General features: G+C 42.8%; 1 protein-coding gene across 14 annotated transcripts in view; it reads right to left on the reverse strand.

The window, feature by feature from the left end:
- Positions 1-15,270, reverse strand: part of LOC308188188 (overexpressed in colon carcinoma 1 protein homolog) — a 32,146-nt gene extending 16,876 nt beyond the window's left edge. For 2 of the 14 annotated variants that reach the window (XR_013945215.1, XM_080576976.1), the window contains exons 1-2: positions 9,273-11,913; positions 2,009-2,033 (exon numbers count right to left, since the gene is read on the reverse strand). Coding sequence is in view for 13 of the 14 variants with exons in the window: in XM_080576976.1 (XP_080433102.1) it covers positions 2,009-2,033; positions 9,273-9,479 (232 nt within the window). In the remaining variant the exon portion in view is untranslated. Of the gene's footprint in view, positions 1-14; positions 131-2,008; positions 2,034-9,272 lie in introns of all 14 variants that reach the window. The other 12 variants (XM_080576987.1, XM_080576979.1, XM_080576983.1 and 9 more) reach the window with 11 other exon arrangements.
- Positions 15,271-20,270: the final 5,000 nt, after the last annotated feature.

A 20,270-nucleotide genomic window follows, 5' to 3' on the forward strand; every position in this document is an offset into this window, starting at 1 on the left:
TTCTCTGTAGTTACCTGGGAGGGCTCTGAGCAGGATCCAGTCCTCCCTCAATCCACCTGGCTCCTGGAGTTGCAATGAATCGCCATCAGGAAACAAGAAATCCTTTGAATTAAAATAACTGGATCCTGTACTGAAGAGTATGATGCAAGTGAGCACACGATCGCTTTTCTCAACCACAGCCGATATGACTAAAATAGCTTTTTTCTGGTATTTTACTTCCTTTGAAAAAATCTGCTGCTAAATATTAGGATGATTGATCTAGGGCTTTTCTGGTCATCGCTGCTGTTTCTCCCTCATTAGAAACACAGATCTGTTAATGTCTGACTAGAAGGCTCAATCATGCTATTACTCACACGGGTTGTTCGGCTGGCTCCACTGTACTTATCAGAATGAGTAATGGTTCCGGGACTGACCCCTTCCCCTTGTTGAAGTCTGCACTAGTAATTAGTTTTTTCTAAGCTATCTTGATACTTTTCTGAAACATGACAGAGGATCTATCGCTAATAAGTAATATTTTCCCAGCTTAAGTCTTGAAGTCCCAGCCCTACAAGCATTTCTGCACATAAAAACACAGATCTACATGTGCTGACACATTCAGGCACAGAAACATGCCTACTACATTCTTAATTGAACGGTGCTTGTGATTTTGAAGTTTAAAATTACCAAAGAGCAAAGAAACAAATGCAGTTCTAAGTCAGTCACTTAAATTATCTCAATTGCCTGGACAATATAAGACGACCCTAATATAAATTGAAAATGGTGGTTTTGTTTATCTAAGAGTACTGAGGGCATAGGTGCTGCAGGCTATATCAAGAGGAGGTTCCTCATAAGCTTGCCTTCTGTAATTTATTTATTGTCTGAGACTGTAAATCCAGAAAACAGATTACATGGGTAATAGATCTCAAGAGTATCTGTGACAACAGGACTCATCCGCCAAGCAAGACCTGTCTTTAGTTCTCAGCCACGCTCTGTAATAGCAAGGACAAGCCTGTTGTTACGCTCTTCTCTCCCCACATTTATCTGACTTGACAGCCCTTATTTCTGCTCCAGGTTTCTTCTGACTAATTAAGAGTAGTTGTTTTAAATGAAGTAAATAAAACTGAAGAACATCCTTATTGCATAATATGAAAATATTTACCCGGTCCCTCAGGCTCAAACTCTAGTGGCAAATAACAATTATATGAAAAAGAAGGCAAGACCTCGGGATGACTTCTTTAATGTTTCCTTTGATAGGGAAATATATTTATAGCTGAATAAAGCTGCTCCTGCAAATTTTTGCATCAGCAAATGAAAAATGGGTTGACAAAGGCTGATCTTTTGTTGCTGTTTTTCTGTAAACCAGAAGTTGGTGAGAGGCAGCAGGACAACAGAGGTTCAGGCCTTCCACGTTTGGAGAAAAACAGGATGGGTAGGGCTGCCCACTGCTCCTCAACATCAAAGATAAGGGACAGAAAAAGGAGCTGATAGATATTATCTTCAATGTGGAAAAGGTAAGGGTCATAACCTTCACTAGCTAAAGATCTCATCTGCAGCTAAATAGGGAAGGTTGGTGTTTTCTAAAGGAAGTCTGGATGGATTACCAGGTCTCTGGCAAAGAGGGGAGTTTTGCTTGAGTGGCTCATTAAATCTCTCACAGGGCATGGTGGAAATTTATGTGGTCACTTCATACAATAGCATGCCCTTTGGAGAAAGCTGTACTGGTATATGACAGGGAAGAATAGTCTGAAGTAAACATGACCACCTCTGGAAGACAACTCTCTCAACAGAGGCTAAGAAAAGAGATTTCTGCTAGAGAAATAAAAGGGGAAGGAATCTGCAGAATAATAAACAAGACGTGAGGTTGTTTTGAGGAGATGGAAGCTGTCACTAAAGACAATAAGCATCTGGTGCTGTTGATTGCATATCAGGAGCCAGATGAATCACTACAATGACTAAATCCAGTATAAGGCTAGTAGGACTGAAGATAAGTCCATGGTTACATGTTTGAAAAGGTAGCGCAAGTACTTACACATCTTTAGTAGTCCCTGTGGCACCTAGAATGGAAAAAAAAAGTGTATGTTTACAAGATAATGGCATAATCCTGAAACAAACTGATAGTACAGTAAACGTTTTTCTGCCTTTCTGTCCTAAACAACTTCTTTACATGTGCTGTAAAAGAGGCAGATATAGCAACAGGCATCTTCTATTGTCAGAGAACAGATTTCTCATGATTATCTAGTTTATCCTTAATGATTATCTGTATTAGCCCTTAAGTCTGTCATACTTACACCTGGGCCAGATTCTCAGAGGGTGAAATGATGGTGCAGTGGACCAGTGCCCAGCTGCAGTCACTCAGGATGAGAGCAACATAACATTCATCTTCCTGATTTTTTTTTATGCTTCACTTTGCTCAGTCCTCTGGTGGTTTTGTCTGTTACAAACTGGCCGCAGCTAACCAAGCAGTTACTCCCAAATGCCTGTTAATTTTGTGCACATGCCATTTGATCCAGTTGTAGATTTAGCACTACGTGTGTAAACGCTGCTCCATTCTTCTTGTCAGATAAACAATGTTTTATAAAACAACTAGACAGAAATAATATAAACATTGGGACACCATCCATCCAAAGCCCCAGACATCTAAATAGATCAACCACCCCTTAATTCATCTTGCTATTTAACAAAAAAAAGCAAAAAGACAAAAGCTACATCTAGGCTGCCTGATTTCAGTGATTGATTTTTTGGTGACTCAGATGCTTCTTGCTGGGAGAGGAACATGCACTCAAGTACGAACTCCTTCCTGTTCCTCCCAAGTTATTAATGACACGTTGCTATTGCTGGTATGTCGTTCAGCTGAGTAACCAGCAAATTATCCCTTCTATTAATTACACAGGCTAGGGTAGACAGAGAACCTTTCACTTCTCTTCTTCCCTTTCCTCTCAGTATTTAGCTGGAAGAGACTATCCGAGCTCACTCTGAAGAAACTACAGTTGCCAATCTAGAAGATTTTTATGGGTTTAGAGGTATTTTTTTTTCCAGCCATGGCGTTTCATTTCTTGGAAAACTTTATTTTTGCTGCTGAAAAATATCCTTGAAGAGCAAACATCCTTCATTGCACTCTGATGTATGAGAGTATGCCTTCCCTGACCTGATTTTAAACCCAGGGAGGAAGAGACAGTCCTGCAAGGCCTTTCAGCAGTACCTACCTGAATGGACAGCTTGAATTGCAGGAAACTTCTCTTTATAGCTAACTCTTGAGCATAATTTCATTCCCGGTTCCTATTACTTGACCATCCCTCCTTTTCCCAGCAACAACAGACTCATCTTGTATGACCATACACATTTCTTTTGTTGGCATTGATTCCAGAGTCAGCAAAATCTCAGTAGAGCTATATGTATCAAAGGTACTCTTCATTAAGCTGGAAGCACTATGCATGATAAGCTCAGGCCTGAGCTCTCACACTTCATTCTACCAGACAGCCTTCTGAGAATTTTTGGCTCTAGAAGCACATCTACATGGTACTATCTGTAAACCCTCCAAATTAATTGTGACCAGATGGGCAGTTTGCATTGCAAACCTCAATCTCAGCTGAGGTGGGAAGATGTCTTCTGCTACCCAGGCTAGTTCGTTCAGAGTTAGCTCAGCTATGTATCTTCAGGGCACCACCCTGGGCATCCAGACAGAGCCCAGCCAGCAGCAGCAGCTCACATGTTGAAAAGTCTAGACCCATTGCTATAGCTAGCAGGATTTATTTATTTTTTTTTCAGAAGAAACCATTCTTGTGTTCTGCATCAGAACCACAACTTTCTCATTTTCTCACCTCAACCTAAGCTCACTGCAAACAAACCCGATTTCTCCAAAAAGGTTCAGAGCCCTTTGTGAAGCCTCTGCTGAGCCTTTGTTGAGTCTGAGCCAGGGCTCTCAGCACTTTGGGTCTTGGTTTAAAAATTTTATAACACCTTCTGTGCAGGAAGTATACCAAAAGTGTTTGATAAGCAAACTGAAACCTTAACTGGGCAGAAAGAACTGCATGTCTACAGGACAGCTGCAATTCTGTATGGAGATAGTCAGGTTTCAGTCAACTGCCAAACACACTTCAATGCCATGCCCTTGTTTGATGCCATGCTCACGTTCAGTGCAGTACCCATGTGCTAAGTGTGCTGCCCACAGCAAACTGCAGTACTCTGCACAGGAACAAGCTCTGGACACAGGGCTGCACTCATCCTAAGACATCTACCTGGCAGGCAGACCTTACGAGCATGCTGGGACAGGAGCTGTCTCTCAGACTGATCAGCTTGGTCTTCATGTAGAGCCACATGGCTGTGAATGTGTTTGAGAACAGAGGTGTGCCCCTAGCACTCCCACTTTGCAGCACTCGTTTCCTTTGACATTAGGGGGGTGTACCACAGCAGAAATTCATTGCAACTTTTTGAAATGCACCTCACACAGAAACACAATGAACTAAGCATGATGAAAACAAAATCACTTTTTAAAAGATCATTTTTATTGGCTTGTTTCCTATTGTTTTTATAAGCACAAAGAATTAGGTTATCCTCACTACCATTGATGGGATTCCATCACGCTTTCAGTAGGGTTATTTCTCACTTTCACTAGCAAAAGTGAAACAAGAACTTAGTCCAAATTCAGTTGGGTTCCACTGAAGTATCTGATATAGACCTGAAAGTGGTTCCAGTTCACAAAGCCGTTTTCTTGCTGGAAGTGCTATGAGCTTAGGAATGAACATTAACTCAGCCCATAACTATCTCTAGGTAAAAACTAATAAGATTTCTTCATTAGGGAGAACACCCCTTACATACAGCTTTTTATTTTGTAATGGATCCAATAACATCACAGTTTATACAGACTTTTGTTTGTTTTCAAAGTCCAGCCCACTCACCCTCACTGCTGTTACTTCACTGATATGTTTCTCTAACTCTTCCATGTTTAGTAACCAAGACATTATTTTATAGCTTCTCAAGTTCCTCCTGCCAGAAGTTCAGCAAAAGTACCTTGCTTACTATCAGTTCCCAAACAGTGCATAGCTATTTCACAGCTGCAAAACTTAGTGCTCTTGTAGTCATGATGTTATAAAAATACGACTTGAAAAAAGCCTTTTTTGAAAGGCTATTCATTTTTCCAACTACATCAGTTTGGTCTAAAAAAAGGTAGCACTTGACCCCACAAACCTTGTCTAATAGACTACTGCTGGTTTGGGCCCCCCAAGGCTGTTTTTGCAACGTGGCTACTGGGTAAGCTCTAAGTAGAGGCAATAGCAGTGAAGAGAGCTGAACCCTCTCTGGTATCCTGCTGGGAAGACTTGGAACCTGAGGAATTGCAACAGGCACCACATTTCTTCCCTGGCAGAACTCTAAATGATATAGCTGAACTCTGTAGGCTGCCTAGCCTTATTCCACCCACTTCTCTAGGAACTTCCCAAGCCTGTCTAATCACAGATATAGACTGGGGGTAGCCAGAATAATAACAAATAAAGAAGTACTGAGTTGACCCCTCTGCTTATACATCTACCAGTAAGACCATGGGTGCATTTTAGCACTTCACAGCTGCAGGAAGAGGAGGAGGAATGCAGCCTGCAGAATAAACGAGGCACATTCACACATTCATCACTCTCAACACGAGTGATTACAGGAGAAAAACATTTTGTCTAGAATGTTGGAGCTGGGATCCCTCACAAAACATAACGTTAAAACAGTCACAAAAGAAGAAGGACAAATACATATCATCGCAAAGCATCTTCCATTCAGTGAGAGGGGGTCTGCACTTTCAAAACAAAAGCAGCTTGTTACTTGTATCCCTGCAGAATTTCAGTAATTGCAGGACAAATGCAAAAATGTTTGAGAGAAACTGATAGTCACAAAGTATGTTGCTCTATACTGAGGCATGCATCATGACCAAATGTGGAAGACAAAAAAAAAAAATCAGAAAAACAGAAGAAGGATGAGAGGCAACCACTTACATCAATAAAAACATGGATGCAAAAAATGCCAACATCTAGCTTTAGAGCAGACTATGAATGATTTTCCTATTAATTTCTAATCAACATTTTCATACAATATTTTCTTGCAAATACTCCAAATGGTAATAAGAATCAAATTAAAAAAAAATAAAATTACATGTACACGTATATAACACAAGATTACATATGAGTTTTCTATTGTTTTTTCCCTTCTCATTGGCTCTAAAAACCACAAACATGGAACCAATTCCTAACTTCAATGGAGTTATGCTAGATCTAACTCAGTGTAACTGAGGGTAGAATTAAATCAATGTACCTGAAATCAATTACTTCAACTCATCAGTTGGCAGTTTGGTACACAGACATGACCTGATCAAACATTAATTTCAAAAATTGCTTTAAATAGAATGGCAGAGGGGTTTCCTGGGTATTCCACCAATCTGAAGTTAGTAAGTCTCTATAAACTTGGTGTGAAAGTTCTCCTTCATTGTAATTTGGCAGTATTTTAAGCTTCCCACAGAGTAACAGCTTGTCTGTATATTTAAATCAAGGCTAGACTGCCAGCCTCCACTGAGTACCATAATTTAAGGCGCTGTCATTGCTACTACAATTGATATAGAAAGAAGGAGGCAGTTAAAAAATTGTTAGTGAAGCAACACTAGAATGAAGGGAAATGCCTTAGCCCAGAAAAGAAGGAAATTAATGTGTAAGGGCATGTTTTTTTTTTAAAGACCAAAAAAGAAGAGCTCCTTTGGAGTTTCTGGAACATCAGGAAATAACATGAAAGAAGGATATATGAGACAACAAAACATCAGGAAAATAGCAATTTGCTAACAAAATTGTTATGTGCTAATAAAAACTTTAATGGGATTTTTTCAAATAAATGTAATCCATAGCTAACATTTAAAACAGCTGGTGGTTATAAGAAGGATATGTTTGCATCAGTTTGCTCAGATAACACAAGTCACCGTTTCTCAGCTGAGGAGCCTTTAGGCCTCAAATCCTTTTGTCTGATGCTCTGGGAGGAAAAGCTGGGCTCTGTCAATTATATTGGTATTCTGGAGTGCTGCACCACAGACAGAAATGCTATTCTAGATCATGTCTATTAGTTTAGGTCTTGCAGACCATAGGGCTGATAGCTCCTCTGATGTCAGTCCAGCCATGCAACAGAAGATAATATCATTAGCTGAACTATCATTATATACGTGTCTGTTTAGGAAAAATCTCGTCAGGCTAAAACAGAAATTTTGCCAGAGGAAGAAAATGGGGAGTAGCATAACCCATGTCTACTCTGTTCTGTGAAGTATGCTATAATATTATCCTTAGTCATATAATATGACAGAGTGTTACAGGTTAATTATATGTTATGCACCTCCAGCTTTGACATTACTGACTGTAGAATAGTCATAACTTCACCATTGAAGACGTAGTCATGCTGTGCAAGCCACAAAACTAATTTGTATTCATGCTGTACTCGTGTCTTTTGGTAAGACGTTGAGAGCTAGACTTTTCTTAAAAGCTCTAGAATTTGGATTAAAAATGATACATCTTCCCCTACATAAAATTACTTTAGTTTTACAGACACGCTATGTAAGGACTGCTAAACTGAAGAAAAAATTAACTAGTAGATGGTGAACTTAATTCTACTACCAGATGTTGGTGACCGTAACACCACAGACTGTGCAGCCATTCCTGACTTACCCTGGTGAAACTGGGAGCAGACCTGGACCTCTCAGACCTATACTTGCTTTGGAAAGGTCTATCAGTGTAACAGTAAAAATTACAGTATACTGAATGTGGATTTTACACGGCATTGTTATTTTAGCCTATGCTAAACTACTGGAGACCTATGGACTATTTCTAAAGAGTATGCGAGAGGTTGCCATGAAATACAAGCTGAAGTATTTTGTGAGTAACAGCACAGGCAAGAAGAATTACCAAAGGGGCTGTACTTTCACTGAAAATCTTTTAAGAAGCCAACACCTGTTGAAAATAGCTGCCTTTAAAGCAGCTGTAGACATGTTTATTTAAACCAACAAACTTTTAGCTCAGAGTAACTCACTAAACACCACCACGGTCAGAGTTAGCCTATTCAGCATTCACCTGTTGGTGCCTTGTTAGGAGTGTTATGCGGTGGCCAGGCCAACGGTGCCAGAGACGCTATCACAAAGTGACTAATAACCAGCCCAAAATGAGTATTTTCCTCTGAGCTGCTCTGACAGTTGCTCTGGTGCTTTTACCCAGCAAACAAATGCGGGATGTGAACAAGCATCGTCCCTGCTATGAAGCTACAGTGGACGAGCTGGGAAACAACTTCCAGTCATGGCAATGCAGGAACCAACTAGCAGGAGAGAAGTAACACGTTTGCAAACGTGACAGCCCTGACAAGAGTGCTGGAAGGTCATGCCTCAAGAGAGGCTTCCGATACATACATGATACCTCATTTATCAGCATTTAACAGCAACCAAGTAAACAATAACAGCAGAAAAGCCTCCCCCTGTGAGCACAAAGCACGGGGTTCAGGGAGAACAGCAGCACACCACACAAGCCTACAACTTGCAGGAGTCACTGCCGCTCACGCTCAGAGACGTGTCGGTGCCACACATCGGCCCTACCATCACCCAAGGCACACCACAGCTCCGTCAGAGCAAGTCAACGCGGCAAGAGGCTGAGACCCAGCAGGTCTCCCTGGCCTGGCCGCTATTTGGCTGTGCATTGTCAGGAGGTTACGGATTTAATAAATACAGCTGAGAGACTTAAGGCAGGAATTTAATTAGGCAGCACTGTTTGCCAGGTGCAGTCAGGATGAAAAACGAGTTATAAATGCTCGTATTTGTAATTATACGGCGTATGCCCACTATTATTTCCATACATTTTCCCTTCTGCGGGGGCAGGACAAAGAGCCGCGCCGCCTGCCCAGCTCTCCCCTCCCTTTTAGACGGGGGGGAAGGAGCGGGGTCGACCGGAGGGCCCGGCCAGGGGCACCCACACCCCGACGGGCACAAAACCTCGGGCTCGCCACGTCCCCGGCCCCTCGGGCGGGCAGAGGGGGCACGAAACCACTTCCCAAGGGGCACAAGTGGCCTCACAGGGAACCAAAGGGGGACAGGGCTGGCAGCCCCGGACCCTCACGGTCGCGGCGCTGACCCTAAAACCCGCGGTGCCCTCGGCGGGGCACACCGCCCCCATCCCCGGGGGGAGGCGGATGGCGGCCGGCAGCGCAGGATGCTCCCGGCCGGGGCAGCCCCCACCCCACAGCCGGCTTGGGGGGCGCCTTCCCCGCCCGTCCCCGGCCCCCCGACCCCCGCGCCGCCCCCCTACCTCGCCCGCCCGCGCCGCCGGCCGTGGAGTTGCCGCAGCCCATGGGCGCCGCCCGGAGCGGTGCGGAGCGGAGCGGTGCGGAGCTGAGCGGCGACGGGAGGCAGCCGGCGGCGGGCGGAGCCGGGGGGGAGATAAAGCCGCGGGGACCCCTCCTCCTCCTCCTCCTCCTCTTCTCCTCCTCCTCCTCCTCCTACTCTCCCCACCCATCGCCCGGGAAACAGCCGGCCCCTGCGCCGCGCATCCCCGAGGAAATCCCTCTCGCACCTCGCCGGCTGGCCCCGCGTCCCCCCGAGGCTCCTAAGCTCCGGTGCGGTTCCCCACAAGGGTGCGGGGACCCCGAGGGCTCCCCCCCACGCGTGCCCCGAGCGGGGGGCTCAGCGACGGCCGCCCCTGGGACCCCCGGGTGGGCCCGGTGCAGCCACGGGCCGGGGGGGGCCGAGACCCCACTGCCCTCGGGGGGCAACTTCACGCCGGCGTCTGCCGGTTCCTCTCGGTGCTCCTCGTGGAATCACAGAATCATTGAGGTTGGAAGAGACCTTCAAGATCATCTGGTCTTCCTGCAGGAACGCCCCGCTAACCCCGGAGACCCACCGGGTTGGTAGAGCTACGGATTCACTTTTACCGATTCCTGCCAAGAGCACTGAGAAGATGAGTTTGCAAAGTCTGCAAGCAAGCTTTTTTATTTAAAATGTACACTGTTCCTCCCAAAGAATTGGAAGTTTCTTCTAATCCGGACCTTTCTTCCGCACAGAGCACTAAAATATTTCCAAGCCTTGCTTAGGTACTCTTGCTCAGGATTTCCAAATGACCAGAGAGCCAAAACCCAATGGAGACAACCACAAATACTCTAGCTAGATAGACATGACTGCTGCAATAAATGTGTTTAAGGACCTAGAAAAAAAAACTCTTAGGAGTGCCATATCAACGCCACAAGCATCACAAATTTCTAATGACTGATAACTGTCTTTACTACGTGAGAATCAGATAGCAAACATTGTTGCTTTATCTTTCAGTCTGTTCAGAGCAGAGAAAGAAAGACATCACAATTTTCTTTTGTATTTCCCAACAAGCACATTAAGAACAAGCAGCTCCATACACAGCAGAGTCAATAATGTCAAGTCTCCTACAGATTTATGCCCTGGGGTCTCTTCATGAGCTCCCTCATGTCTACCCAGCAGTGAGCACACCTTGGAGCAGGGTGGGCATTTTTAAATTCTCCCTCCCCTGGCTGGCCACCTATTTCCATCACATCTGCAGAAACTCAGCATCTTCAAGGTCTTTGCCTGTCCCTCCTGATAAAATGAAAGTGAACAATCAGTTCCAAATTTAATAAAGCAGAGCTAATGGGCACATGTGCACAGCCATAGAACTCCTTCACCACCAGGAGCCCCAGGTACACAGGCATAGATTTTGCTTCAGCAAGAATCTCCCAAAGGCACATGCTTTTGATGGCCAATTTTCTGAAAATCACATAGAAATACAAATTCTCAGGCTGAGCTTTCAAGTGCCAAGCATCAGCCCAAAGTGCATTTTTATGGCAGAGTTAAGAAGGAAGAAAAGTTCCTATGAAAAGCAGGGCTGAAAGACATGCTACTTAAGATCCTGTATGGTTTTCTAATATGAAAACAAAAGATCTCAGCAACCCACACTGACCATAAACTTGCCACTGTGGAATAAGCTATGAGCATGGTTTTAATACTTAATTTTACCTGAGGGGAAGCAGTTGTGGTGAGCACAGCAGCCAAGCTGTCTCCTCACATATGAGAAGAGGTGGCTGGGAGGCAGAAATCCCCCAGAGATGCCTTCACACTGAGCCATTGCCATGGCCACAACAAGAAGATATGAGTCTGGTTCAGAAACCCGTGGTTCAAAGAGAACAGAAGGACACTGCATCATCCTTCTAAGCACTTCCACTTGTCTTACAAGTTCAGTCTACCAAACAGAAGCTGAGGGACCTATGTGCACAAATTAAGGGGTGTGCGTTGAGTCCAACAGGGCAAGGCACTTCCAGCATACCCACCCAAAGCCGGAGCTAACAGCATTTCCAGGAGACTTAGGAGAAAGGCAGTATGATACGTTCCTGTATGTACTGTCCGGAACTGCTAGGAGCCAGCCCTTCCTGAACCTCTTAAAAGAAGGGCCCTCAGGCAAACTTTGTCTCTTGGCAGCTGCATTGTAGGCGTCTCCTCTTTCAACTGAGAAGACACACTTTAGTTTCAACTTCACCCGTGCTCTGCACAAGCTGAGTATTTCACATTATTTCTGAAAATCGGAATGCTTTCTGAAAAGCAAAGTGCAGTCACATAAGCAAGTTTATCAAGCAAATGCTTTGCATTAAAGACCGGTGCCTTCCCTCCATCAGCGAGCTCCTGGCACCTGCCATCACTCACCCTGTGTACTCCATTGCCTCTGAGGAAGACTGGGAGGAGTATGGATATGAACTTCTGTGAGAAAGGACTGTGTTATTCTTTCCTTAAATCAACCTAAAATTTACGCAGTTGGAAGAGCAGGTTAGTTAACAGGGATTATCCAGATCTGAACTTCTGGTGATTTTCTCCTTTTGAACACTTTTTTTAGTCTGAGTGTTGACATCCAAACCATCTATTTCTGTCTGTCAGGCTGGTATGCAGGTCTATGGAGAATGTTTTCAAATCCTTTAGTTACTTCTGGGTGCTAGGAAACAGCCCTTATTTGTATGAGAATGTATATTTTGCTGAATTATTTTTTATCTAATAATCCATATAAAACCTTATTCATCCATGATTTTTTTTTTCTAACAAAACACATGCTTCCAAAGGTTTGTATCTCAGCTCACGCAAGTAGAGAAATGATGGTGCCAATACCATCTTTTAGGTATTTTCTTCTGAATAATATCTTTTAGATACAGATGCTCTAAAAACCACAAGTGTCCTGAAAAAAAATAAAAAATCACCATTAGTTACCATCCTGAATTTTTTTTCCAAAACAAATTTACAACAGGAATTTAATTTAGACAAAACTTTCCCACTTCAAGAGTTGCACTACAAAACATTTATCAGAGTTAAATAATGGAAAAATTCTGGTGGATTCTCACTTCCAGTGTTTTCAGGTTGAATGAAATTCCAGTGCTTTCATGCTACTGTGTATTATGTTTCTTCCTGGACAGTTTTATAGTCTTGCTACAGCGCTGCTGTTTTATAGCTAGCAACCTTGGTTAATAGTTTTCACTGCCTTGTTCAAATATCGTGGTGCTGCATAGATGGCGACTGTGATCATTTAGTCACGGAAGGTCAGCCAGTTACAGCCCATTTTCCCAGTAAACCTACAGGGATGATTCTGTTTTAAAAAATCATTAGCCCAAGCCTACCATGAACAAAAGCTTTATTGGGTCAGCTTGGGTCTTGCTTTTACATGTCAGCGAACAAAGCTCAGTGCATCAATACTTTCAAATTCAAAAAAAAAAAAAAATTTAAAAAATCAATTATTATCACTGATATAAAGAAAAAGATCTAATAATTAAAAAAGAAAAGATCACAACTTTATTAGTAAAAGCTATCATGATTCCACAACCATTCAGAGTGTCTATTAAATGGCAGAGGGAAACGGTTCAGAATTTTGTATATAGAGATCTCTACATTGCTGTGAACATTTTCAGAAAACCTCTTCTCTTCTCCCCTTCCCTCCCCTTTCCTTCCCTCCCCTCTTCTTCCCTCTCCTCCCCTTTCTTCTCTTCTCTTCTTAACAAGTGTTAACAACTTTGTTCTGGAGAACAGAAGCCAAATGACATAACAAAATCCGTAAGTTACCAAAAGGAAAATTCTCAGTTCCCCAAAGATCAACCTTGCTCAGGACTCTCTCTCTGATAGTGGCTGAAAGAACAGAAAAAACTCATATGATACATCCCCCCTCAAAAAACTCTCCCATTTAACAGCATTTGCAGTTCACAGCCTTCCTGAAGCAAATGTGTTTTCTATATATTTAGCAACCCTTAACAGATTTTTCTTCTGTGAACCTGTCCCACCTGCCCTTAAGCCCACACAAGCCCTTGGCAGCCAAATCATCCTGCGTTCCACTTCTCAGCCGCATCTGGTCTGAAGAACCTCCTTCTGTTTGCCTCAAGCACAACTCTTGTCCACTTCAACTGTTGATTGTTCCTTGTATCAGGATAAACACTGATGAAGCAGTCCTGCTGCCCAAGCCATTCAAGATTTTTGTTCTTCACAGGAGAATAAACAGCAAGGAAACAATCCGCCATTCACCGATGCCACTCATAACTTGTCACATCCCCTATACTAAACTGTAGTTAGCAGCAGTGATGCTAAGCTGTCATTTCCTGGCAGCTGTGTCAATAGGTAGTGAAAGTACTTTGAAAGAGCTTATCTGTGAAAGGGTTTTAAAAAGCCATTCTAGTGATTAAATTGTGCCAGTAATATCAAGCTTATATAGGAAGCAGCGGGGGGACTCTGCTTGGAGGCAGCAGCCAAACTGCTGTGCCCACCATAGACTTATTTTATCTGTTCAGTGAGTCCTTCCTTGCAGTCTGTGTTAGGAAGAAGAAAATGTGGACAAAGAGCTCCCTCTCAACTCACCACACCTTGCTTTTTCTGCCTGCCCAGGAGCCCCACACTTGGTCTGTGGAAGCTGACTGCAGGAAAAAATCATTTAAACTCTTCACTTTAAACAAAAAAGAGCATGTGACAGGAACGAGGATATTTTTCTCCATAAGGCAAGATTTTCACTCATCTATCTGTCCCAGCTTTCCTGGAAGTGACAAATAAAATTCTCATTATTAGGCCAAAGCAGACACGGATTGGGACAGAATCAAAAAAATCAATGAAAGTGTAGCGTTCTCTAAAACCTGGCAGAATTGAACAAAAATCCACTAGTCAGCCATGGAGAAGCACAAACATATCACTAAGTGAACAGTAAGTGTGGAAGAAATGTGAATACTCCATTAGCTAATACAGTGGCTTAAAAGAAAAAGGAAAAAAAAAAAAAGAAACAACAACAAACTAGATCTGATAGAATCAATGTAATTAATTTCGTAATAATACTTATTGAAAGTTATTATTGTGAATAGTCATGAAAATCTGCTTGTTTTTTAAAGCTAACAGTCCAGGGCATATGACTCTTAGCTGATTCACAAGGTAGAAATGGAGTTCAAGAGTCAAATTTTCAAAGGCAACTTCATGAAGAAGAAGTAAGTCGTAATTCAACACCAGTATCTTCACACGAGTGCCACATCTTTTCCTTAAAATGTCTTGATTTTAGCACACAGACTTGCAGAGAGCCTTTGAAGAATTTGCTCCCAAGCTCAACTGTTACCCACTCCCTGCAAGATTTCTCTTTTAGAGTCATAGGGATGATTCAGTTTTGGGCCCCATACCCAAGTTTTCTCCAAGCTCATGGGAACTGTCGGAGTAAGGATCACTGTATCAACCACAAAGGTGATTTAGAAGGCATGTTTTATCGGTCTCCATAAACAGCTGCATTCATATTAGTGGCAGTGAAATGCAGTTCTAACATCTGCAGCACGTTCAGGCCTAGGAGAGGGAATTAGCAGATTTCAAAACACGGCCACATTTCAGCCATCAGAGTCCTCTCTGCAAAAGACAGAGGGAAAAACAAAATGTCCACCACAGGGATCTTTACTGGAATGCAATTCTGACTGCCCATGTCTTATTTCTTCAGAGTCACGGTTTGGTAACAACCCCACCTTTTCCCTTTGCAGAAACAAATAGAGGGCCCCCGTGACTTTCAATTAATACACTTCTAAATTCGTGGAAACATTTTCCTTAATTCCTTTCCTTCCCATATGAAAAAGATGCTTGGTTTAGTGCTGGTGCAGTTGTTGCTACAATCCAAGGTAGGTGCCCTTGAAAATAACAGATGGACAAATGCTTACATTGTGTATTCGGAAACAGTTTGGCATTCTTTCTGTGCCCAAAAGCTTGATATACATGCTATATTGGATCCTCCTATTAAAAGTCTTATAAAAAAACAGTAGATGCATAACAGTGCTTCTTACTTCCGAGGTCACTCAACTTTCATTTTACTGTCTCCGATAACAACCAGACTCCCAAAGCTCTATTCTGGAGGAGAAAAGCATCTTACTCTGTTCTTTTAATATGATATGCAGACAGAGTGATCTCTTTCTTCTGTCTCTCACTACATAAATTAATTTGCAAGATGCATCTAAATCAGCTTTTACAAACAAAGAAGGGATCAAAAAAATGAAAAGATTAAAAAATGGAAAAAGGCTAGAGAAAAGAACATTATACTGACATGTCATTGAGATGCCAATGCAGCAGAGCATCCTTTTTAAATTCCCTGTCTCAAAAATGTATATGAAAAAAGGCATGCTTCTCAGGAGATGCTCCCCTGCACAATATACTGGCCTGTCTTACAGAGTCCCAAACTTTCTTTTCAGGAAAGACCCCTTTGCACACAAGGCTCTTATTTCCTCAGTATTATGGGAAAACGGTATCCCCATTTTTATTTTATTTTCATTTTCAGGCATTTTTTTAGGTGCAAATTCTTCCCCTGAAGAACTGTTGATATAGATTTCCATTACAGATTCCCACCTGCAGTAATTGGTTTTGCCATATATTGCTAACGAAGCCAAATAGCACAGTTGCTGCCTCTTTTTTTGTGTGCAGTGTACCTGGAGATTGTAGAAATGGGAGACACATCCTCAGGATGAAAAACGTCGTTATCAAATTCACATATTTATGTCCCTCTGATTATTTAACATATTACATTTTGAAGACTTAAGCTAAAATTTGCCAGTATTTTTACAATGAATATATATAATTCATAGTGGCTATATATAATTCACACTGGGAGGACTTTTGTAAATTGTCTGTGCCATTTTACTGAAAAAAATGAAATTTGCTTCAGCAAATAGTTGCCACCTTAAAAAAGAGAGAACTATATTCCTATCAAAACTGCACCTCTTTCTATAAGTATGCATTTAGTACTAAAGGATGCTAATTATTTTGATTAGTTGAAGTTGCTGTCATATTAGGCATATGGGAAACAGAAGTTATTCATACAATTAGCAACATGGAAGCAGCGTGTTAGCTTATTCAAAAAAGACACCCACATAGGGCAATTATATTATTTTGCATTGACTGACAAAGAGCAAAAGTATGTTTTTAACACTGAATTTTAATCAGAATGTGATTTTTGACAGACAAAATATGAATAAATTTTAAGCATTTAGAGGTTTTTGAATATATAATTTGAAATATTTATAAGAGCAGGGTATTTGTGCACACAAAATAAAACAAACTGTAGACAATCAGTGTGCAGATACATGATGTTATCACAGAAGAGATCCTTTTAGCACCTACATAAAGGGGACAATGTCCTCTCATTTATAATAATAAAGATGAAGAAATTCACTCTTGTTCTGAGATGGTGTCAGCTTCTGGACCCACAAGCAGAGGTGAAGAGTAGAGAGAGAGACAGAAAAAAACAGAGATAGGGAATCTCTCCATTAAACGTTTTATCTAGTTTCATTAATTCCAGGTTTAACAGCATAAGGAGGCAACACACCAAAACCCAAGACTAGCTGTTCCTCAAAATATTAAAACACTATATATCACTAAATATCAAATAACACTATATATCAATAAATATCAAAAACACTAGTATTTTGTTTACTACTACTTGTATGTGTAAATCTGTTTAAAAAATCATGACTTAGGGCTCTGAAAATGCATGGGATTGCATAAAAGTTATAAACTGAGCTTCAGATAATTGCTGTGGAGATTTACTTCTTTGATTTCTGATTAGTGAGCATTTAGGTTTTGTGGCCTTACCTTTGCTCTTTCCTCCACGATAAGGAGGTGCAAAAAAATGCTTTTTGAGCAAAAATGAAATCTTGCTCGCCTCATAAGAAGCAGCTCTCACTGCTTGGGGAATTACAGGCCTGGTAGCCCCACGCAGCAAGCCTGCCCAGAACACTGCAAGAGTGAAACCACGCGTGCCGGCAGCACCAAACCAAACACACAGCAGTGTCACGAGATCTGGGCTCCAACCTAACGATAAACAGACGGCTTCTTTGAAACTAAGCCACTCGGTCTTGATTTAGCTTTCAAGGTACTGAACATTGCTCCTTTTGGCAGCGCTGTGACACAGCGTAAATCAAACATAACATGACCTCGGGAGCTGTATGCACAAGCAGTTCCATCAGGCGAGGGCTGAAAAACTCTGCAGACTTTGTCATAGATTTCTTTCAAAGCCATTAAGTTCATTTAAATGCTGATAAGAACATTTTCCATGACATTATTATTCCTGTTCTCCCAGTCATAGATTTGCATTGCTGTTCTGCTTGGGGCTTTTTTGTTTTTGCTATTTCATACAGGTTTGATTTCAGAGGGTGAAAAACTAATTAGGAACCATGAGTCCTTTCTAAGAAAACCTCATGTATATAATTAGGTCCTATTGACTCTGTCTGCTGTACATGTTGTCCACATGCTTCATGGTTTTCACAAAGAGAGATGCTTGCTGACCTAGGACCTTGTCAGCACTTGTGTTTACAGAGTATTTAAAGATAATGACTTATGTGACTGTCGTACTAAATGTTCTGGTGTTGTTTTTTTTCCCTAAAAAAAAAAAAAAAAAGGAAAGAAAAGAAAGAAAAACAAGGATAAGTAATGTGTTACCATAAATGAATTTGAAAGAGCTGGAAAACTATTTACTGATCTGGCCAACATTAATATGCCCGGTTAATCTCCAGGAATTTGACAGGCCAAACACAAGTTTCTGCATTTGAAGAATTGGATCTATATAGCCAAGTGCACAGGTAATATAAAGCATTACTATAGGTGTTGCAAAACACCTACCGTGCGCAAATCGTACAGTAGAAAGAAAAAGGAAGGGCAGCTTCTCTGCTGCAAGGCAAATCCTGGAGTTGGTGTGAGGTGCTCAAGCAGCAGCGCACAGTGGACAGTTCACAGCCAGCAAGCTGCACGCAGCCTGGTGGGTTATCATCTTGCTTGGAGCTTGCTCACAGTGGCCTTTCACCTGGAAAAACTCTCTTAGTGCACTGCGAGCGGTCTGCCAACAGAAGAACTACTTTGCTAATAGCAGCAGCCTGGCCCTGCTGCCACCCTTTCTAGAAGCCACATTCTTACCCAAGGTGTAAGGCCCATGAATCTCTAACAAGAGCATCTAAGAGCTACAACACTAGGAAAGGTAGCAACAATACACGGCTTGCAACTCTCTGCTCCCCTTGTACTGGCCCCCAAGAAAGAAGGCCACCAGCATGCCAGCATGACGCTCCTGCAACCGGTGGCAATGCTGGAGAGCCTCAGCACACGCTGCACAATTCTTGCTTTCTGGCAAGCACTCCATTTACAACTGGCGGTCCACGCATATGAGGGGAAAGGGTTTCTGGTATTTGGCTTTCTCCAGACAGCAGAAGAGCTTCTAAAGGGCTGTCACAGGAAGAAAAACTGGAAAGTCTAATCTAGCAAAGCTGGCAGCACCTGAGCACTTTGGAAGAATACAGAGCTTGGTGAGATGATTCCTGTTGTGCTAGACTGGGGGTGTCCAAACCCTCTGCCTGGGCAGCAAGGCAGCAATGCCTTTTCCTGCTATCTCTGCACTTGCTTGTGTACACGTGTTCATGACACTGCCTTGGCAGCCTGCCTGAAAGAGTCACTCCCCTTCAGGAAATAAACAGATTGTGGTAACACTGCCCATTCAGGCGTTGCCTAGAGCTTCCTTATTGCTTTCTGTCTCATCTTCTGTTTTTCTGCAAACACAAAATGACACCCTGTTGCACCACCATGCCACTGAATCACAGGATGGCTGTGGTCAGAAGGGACCTCTGGAGGCCATCTGGTCCAATCCCCTGCCCCTGCTCCAGCAGGGCCACCCAGAGCAGGCTGCCCAGGACCACGTCCAGGCAGCTTTTGAAGATCTCCAAGCAGGGAGACTCCACAGCCTCTCTGGGCAGCCTGTGCAGGTACTCTGTCACCATCACAGTGCTTCCTGATGCTCAGACACAACCTCCTGTGCTTGTCTGCACCCACTGCCTCTTGACCTGGCACAAGGCACTGACGAGAAGAGCCTGGCCCCGGCCTCTCTACGCCCTCCCCTCAGGGATCTGCACACACAGACGAGATCCCCGGAGCCTCCTCTTCTCCAGGCTGACCAGTCCCAGCTCTCTCAGCCCCTCACAGGAGAGGTGCTCTGGTCCCTTCATCATCTTTCTGGCCCTTTGCTGTCCCCTCTCCCCAGTACATCCCTGGGAGCCCAGAGTTGGGCCCTGCGCTCCCAGTGCGGCCTCACCAGCCTAAAGCAGCCTGGGCTACCACGAGCCTTTGTGGCATGGCACGTTGCTGGTTCAAGTCCAAAGCTGCCTTTGCCTTGGGCAGCACAAGCAGGCTCCACTCAAGAGGGAAGCAGCCAGGAGAGCTGTTTGGGGCCTCTGTATTTTCTTTAGTACCCCCAGTTATCAGGTTCGGGACGCTTTGTGCTACACTACGTAAACAGAACAAAAAGGCCCTAAGCAGCAAGCAAGGTGGCCTAAAGGGATCTAATAATGCAAGTAGACTTTTGTGGATTTCCAATAGTGTCCAAACTTAGGATATTTTCTAATACTTATACCTTAATATTCAACTCTAAGTAAAACTAAAAGTTTTAACTTTAACTAAATCTGAATGTTAACTCTTGTCATTCAGGTTTTTTAGCTTAAGCAGAAAGAGAGAGATGCCAAGGAAAGGTAAATTAAAGAGAGCGATGAAAGTTAAGACAACATGAAAGTTTCAGTTCTCTTGTTCAAAACAAAACACTGAGTGCAGGGCCTGGATGGTTCAGGTGGTCTCAAGATTTAAAAAAAAAATAGCCTGAAAGCTGGTTTTAGACACAGTGACATTAGGTACATTTGCATGTGCTACTTATATTAATGTATTTTAAAGATGATAAAAGAAGGGCTCTGAGTCAGTGATTCCTCCAACACCCGGGTGACAGTCCTTCCTGTGGAGCCAACCTGCATTTGCAACA

This window comes from Anser brachyrhynchus (genome assembly GCF_964034855.1).
Source record: "Anser brachyrhynchus genome assembly, chromosome: 1".
Taxonomy (NCBI): domain Eukaryota; kingdom Metazoa; phylum Chordata; class Aves; order Anseriformes; family Anatidae; genus Anser; species Anser brachyrhynchus.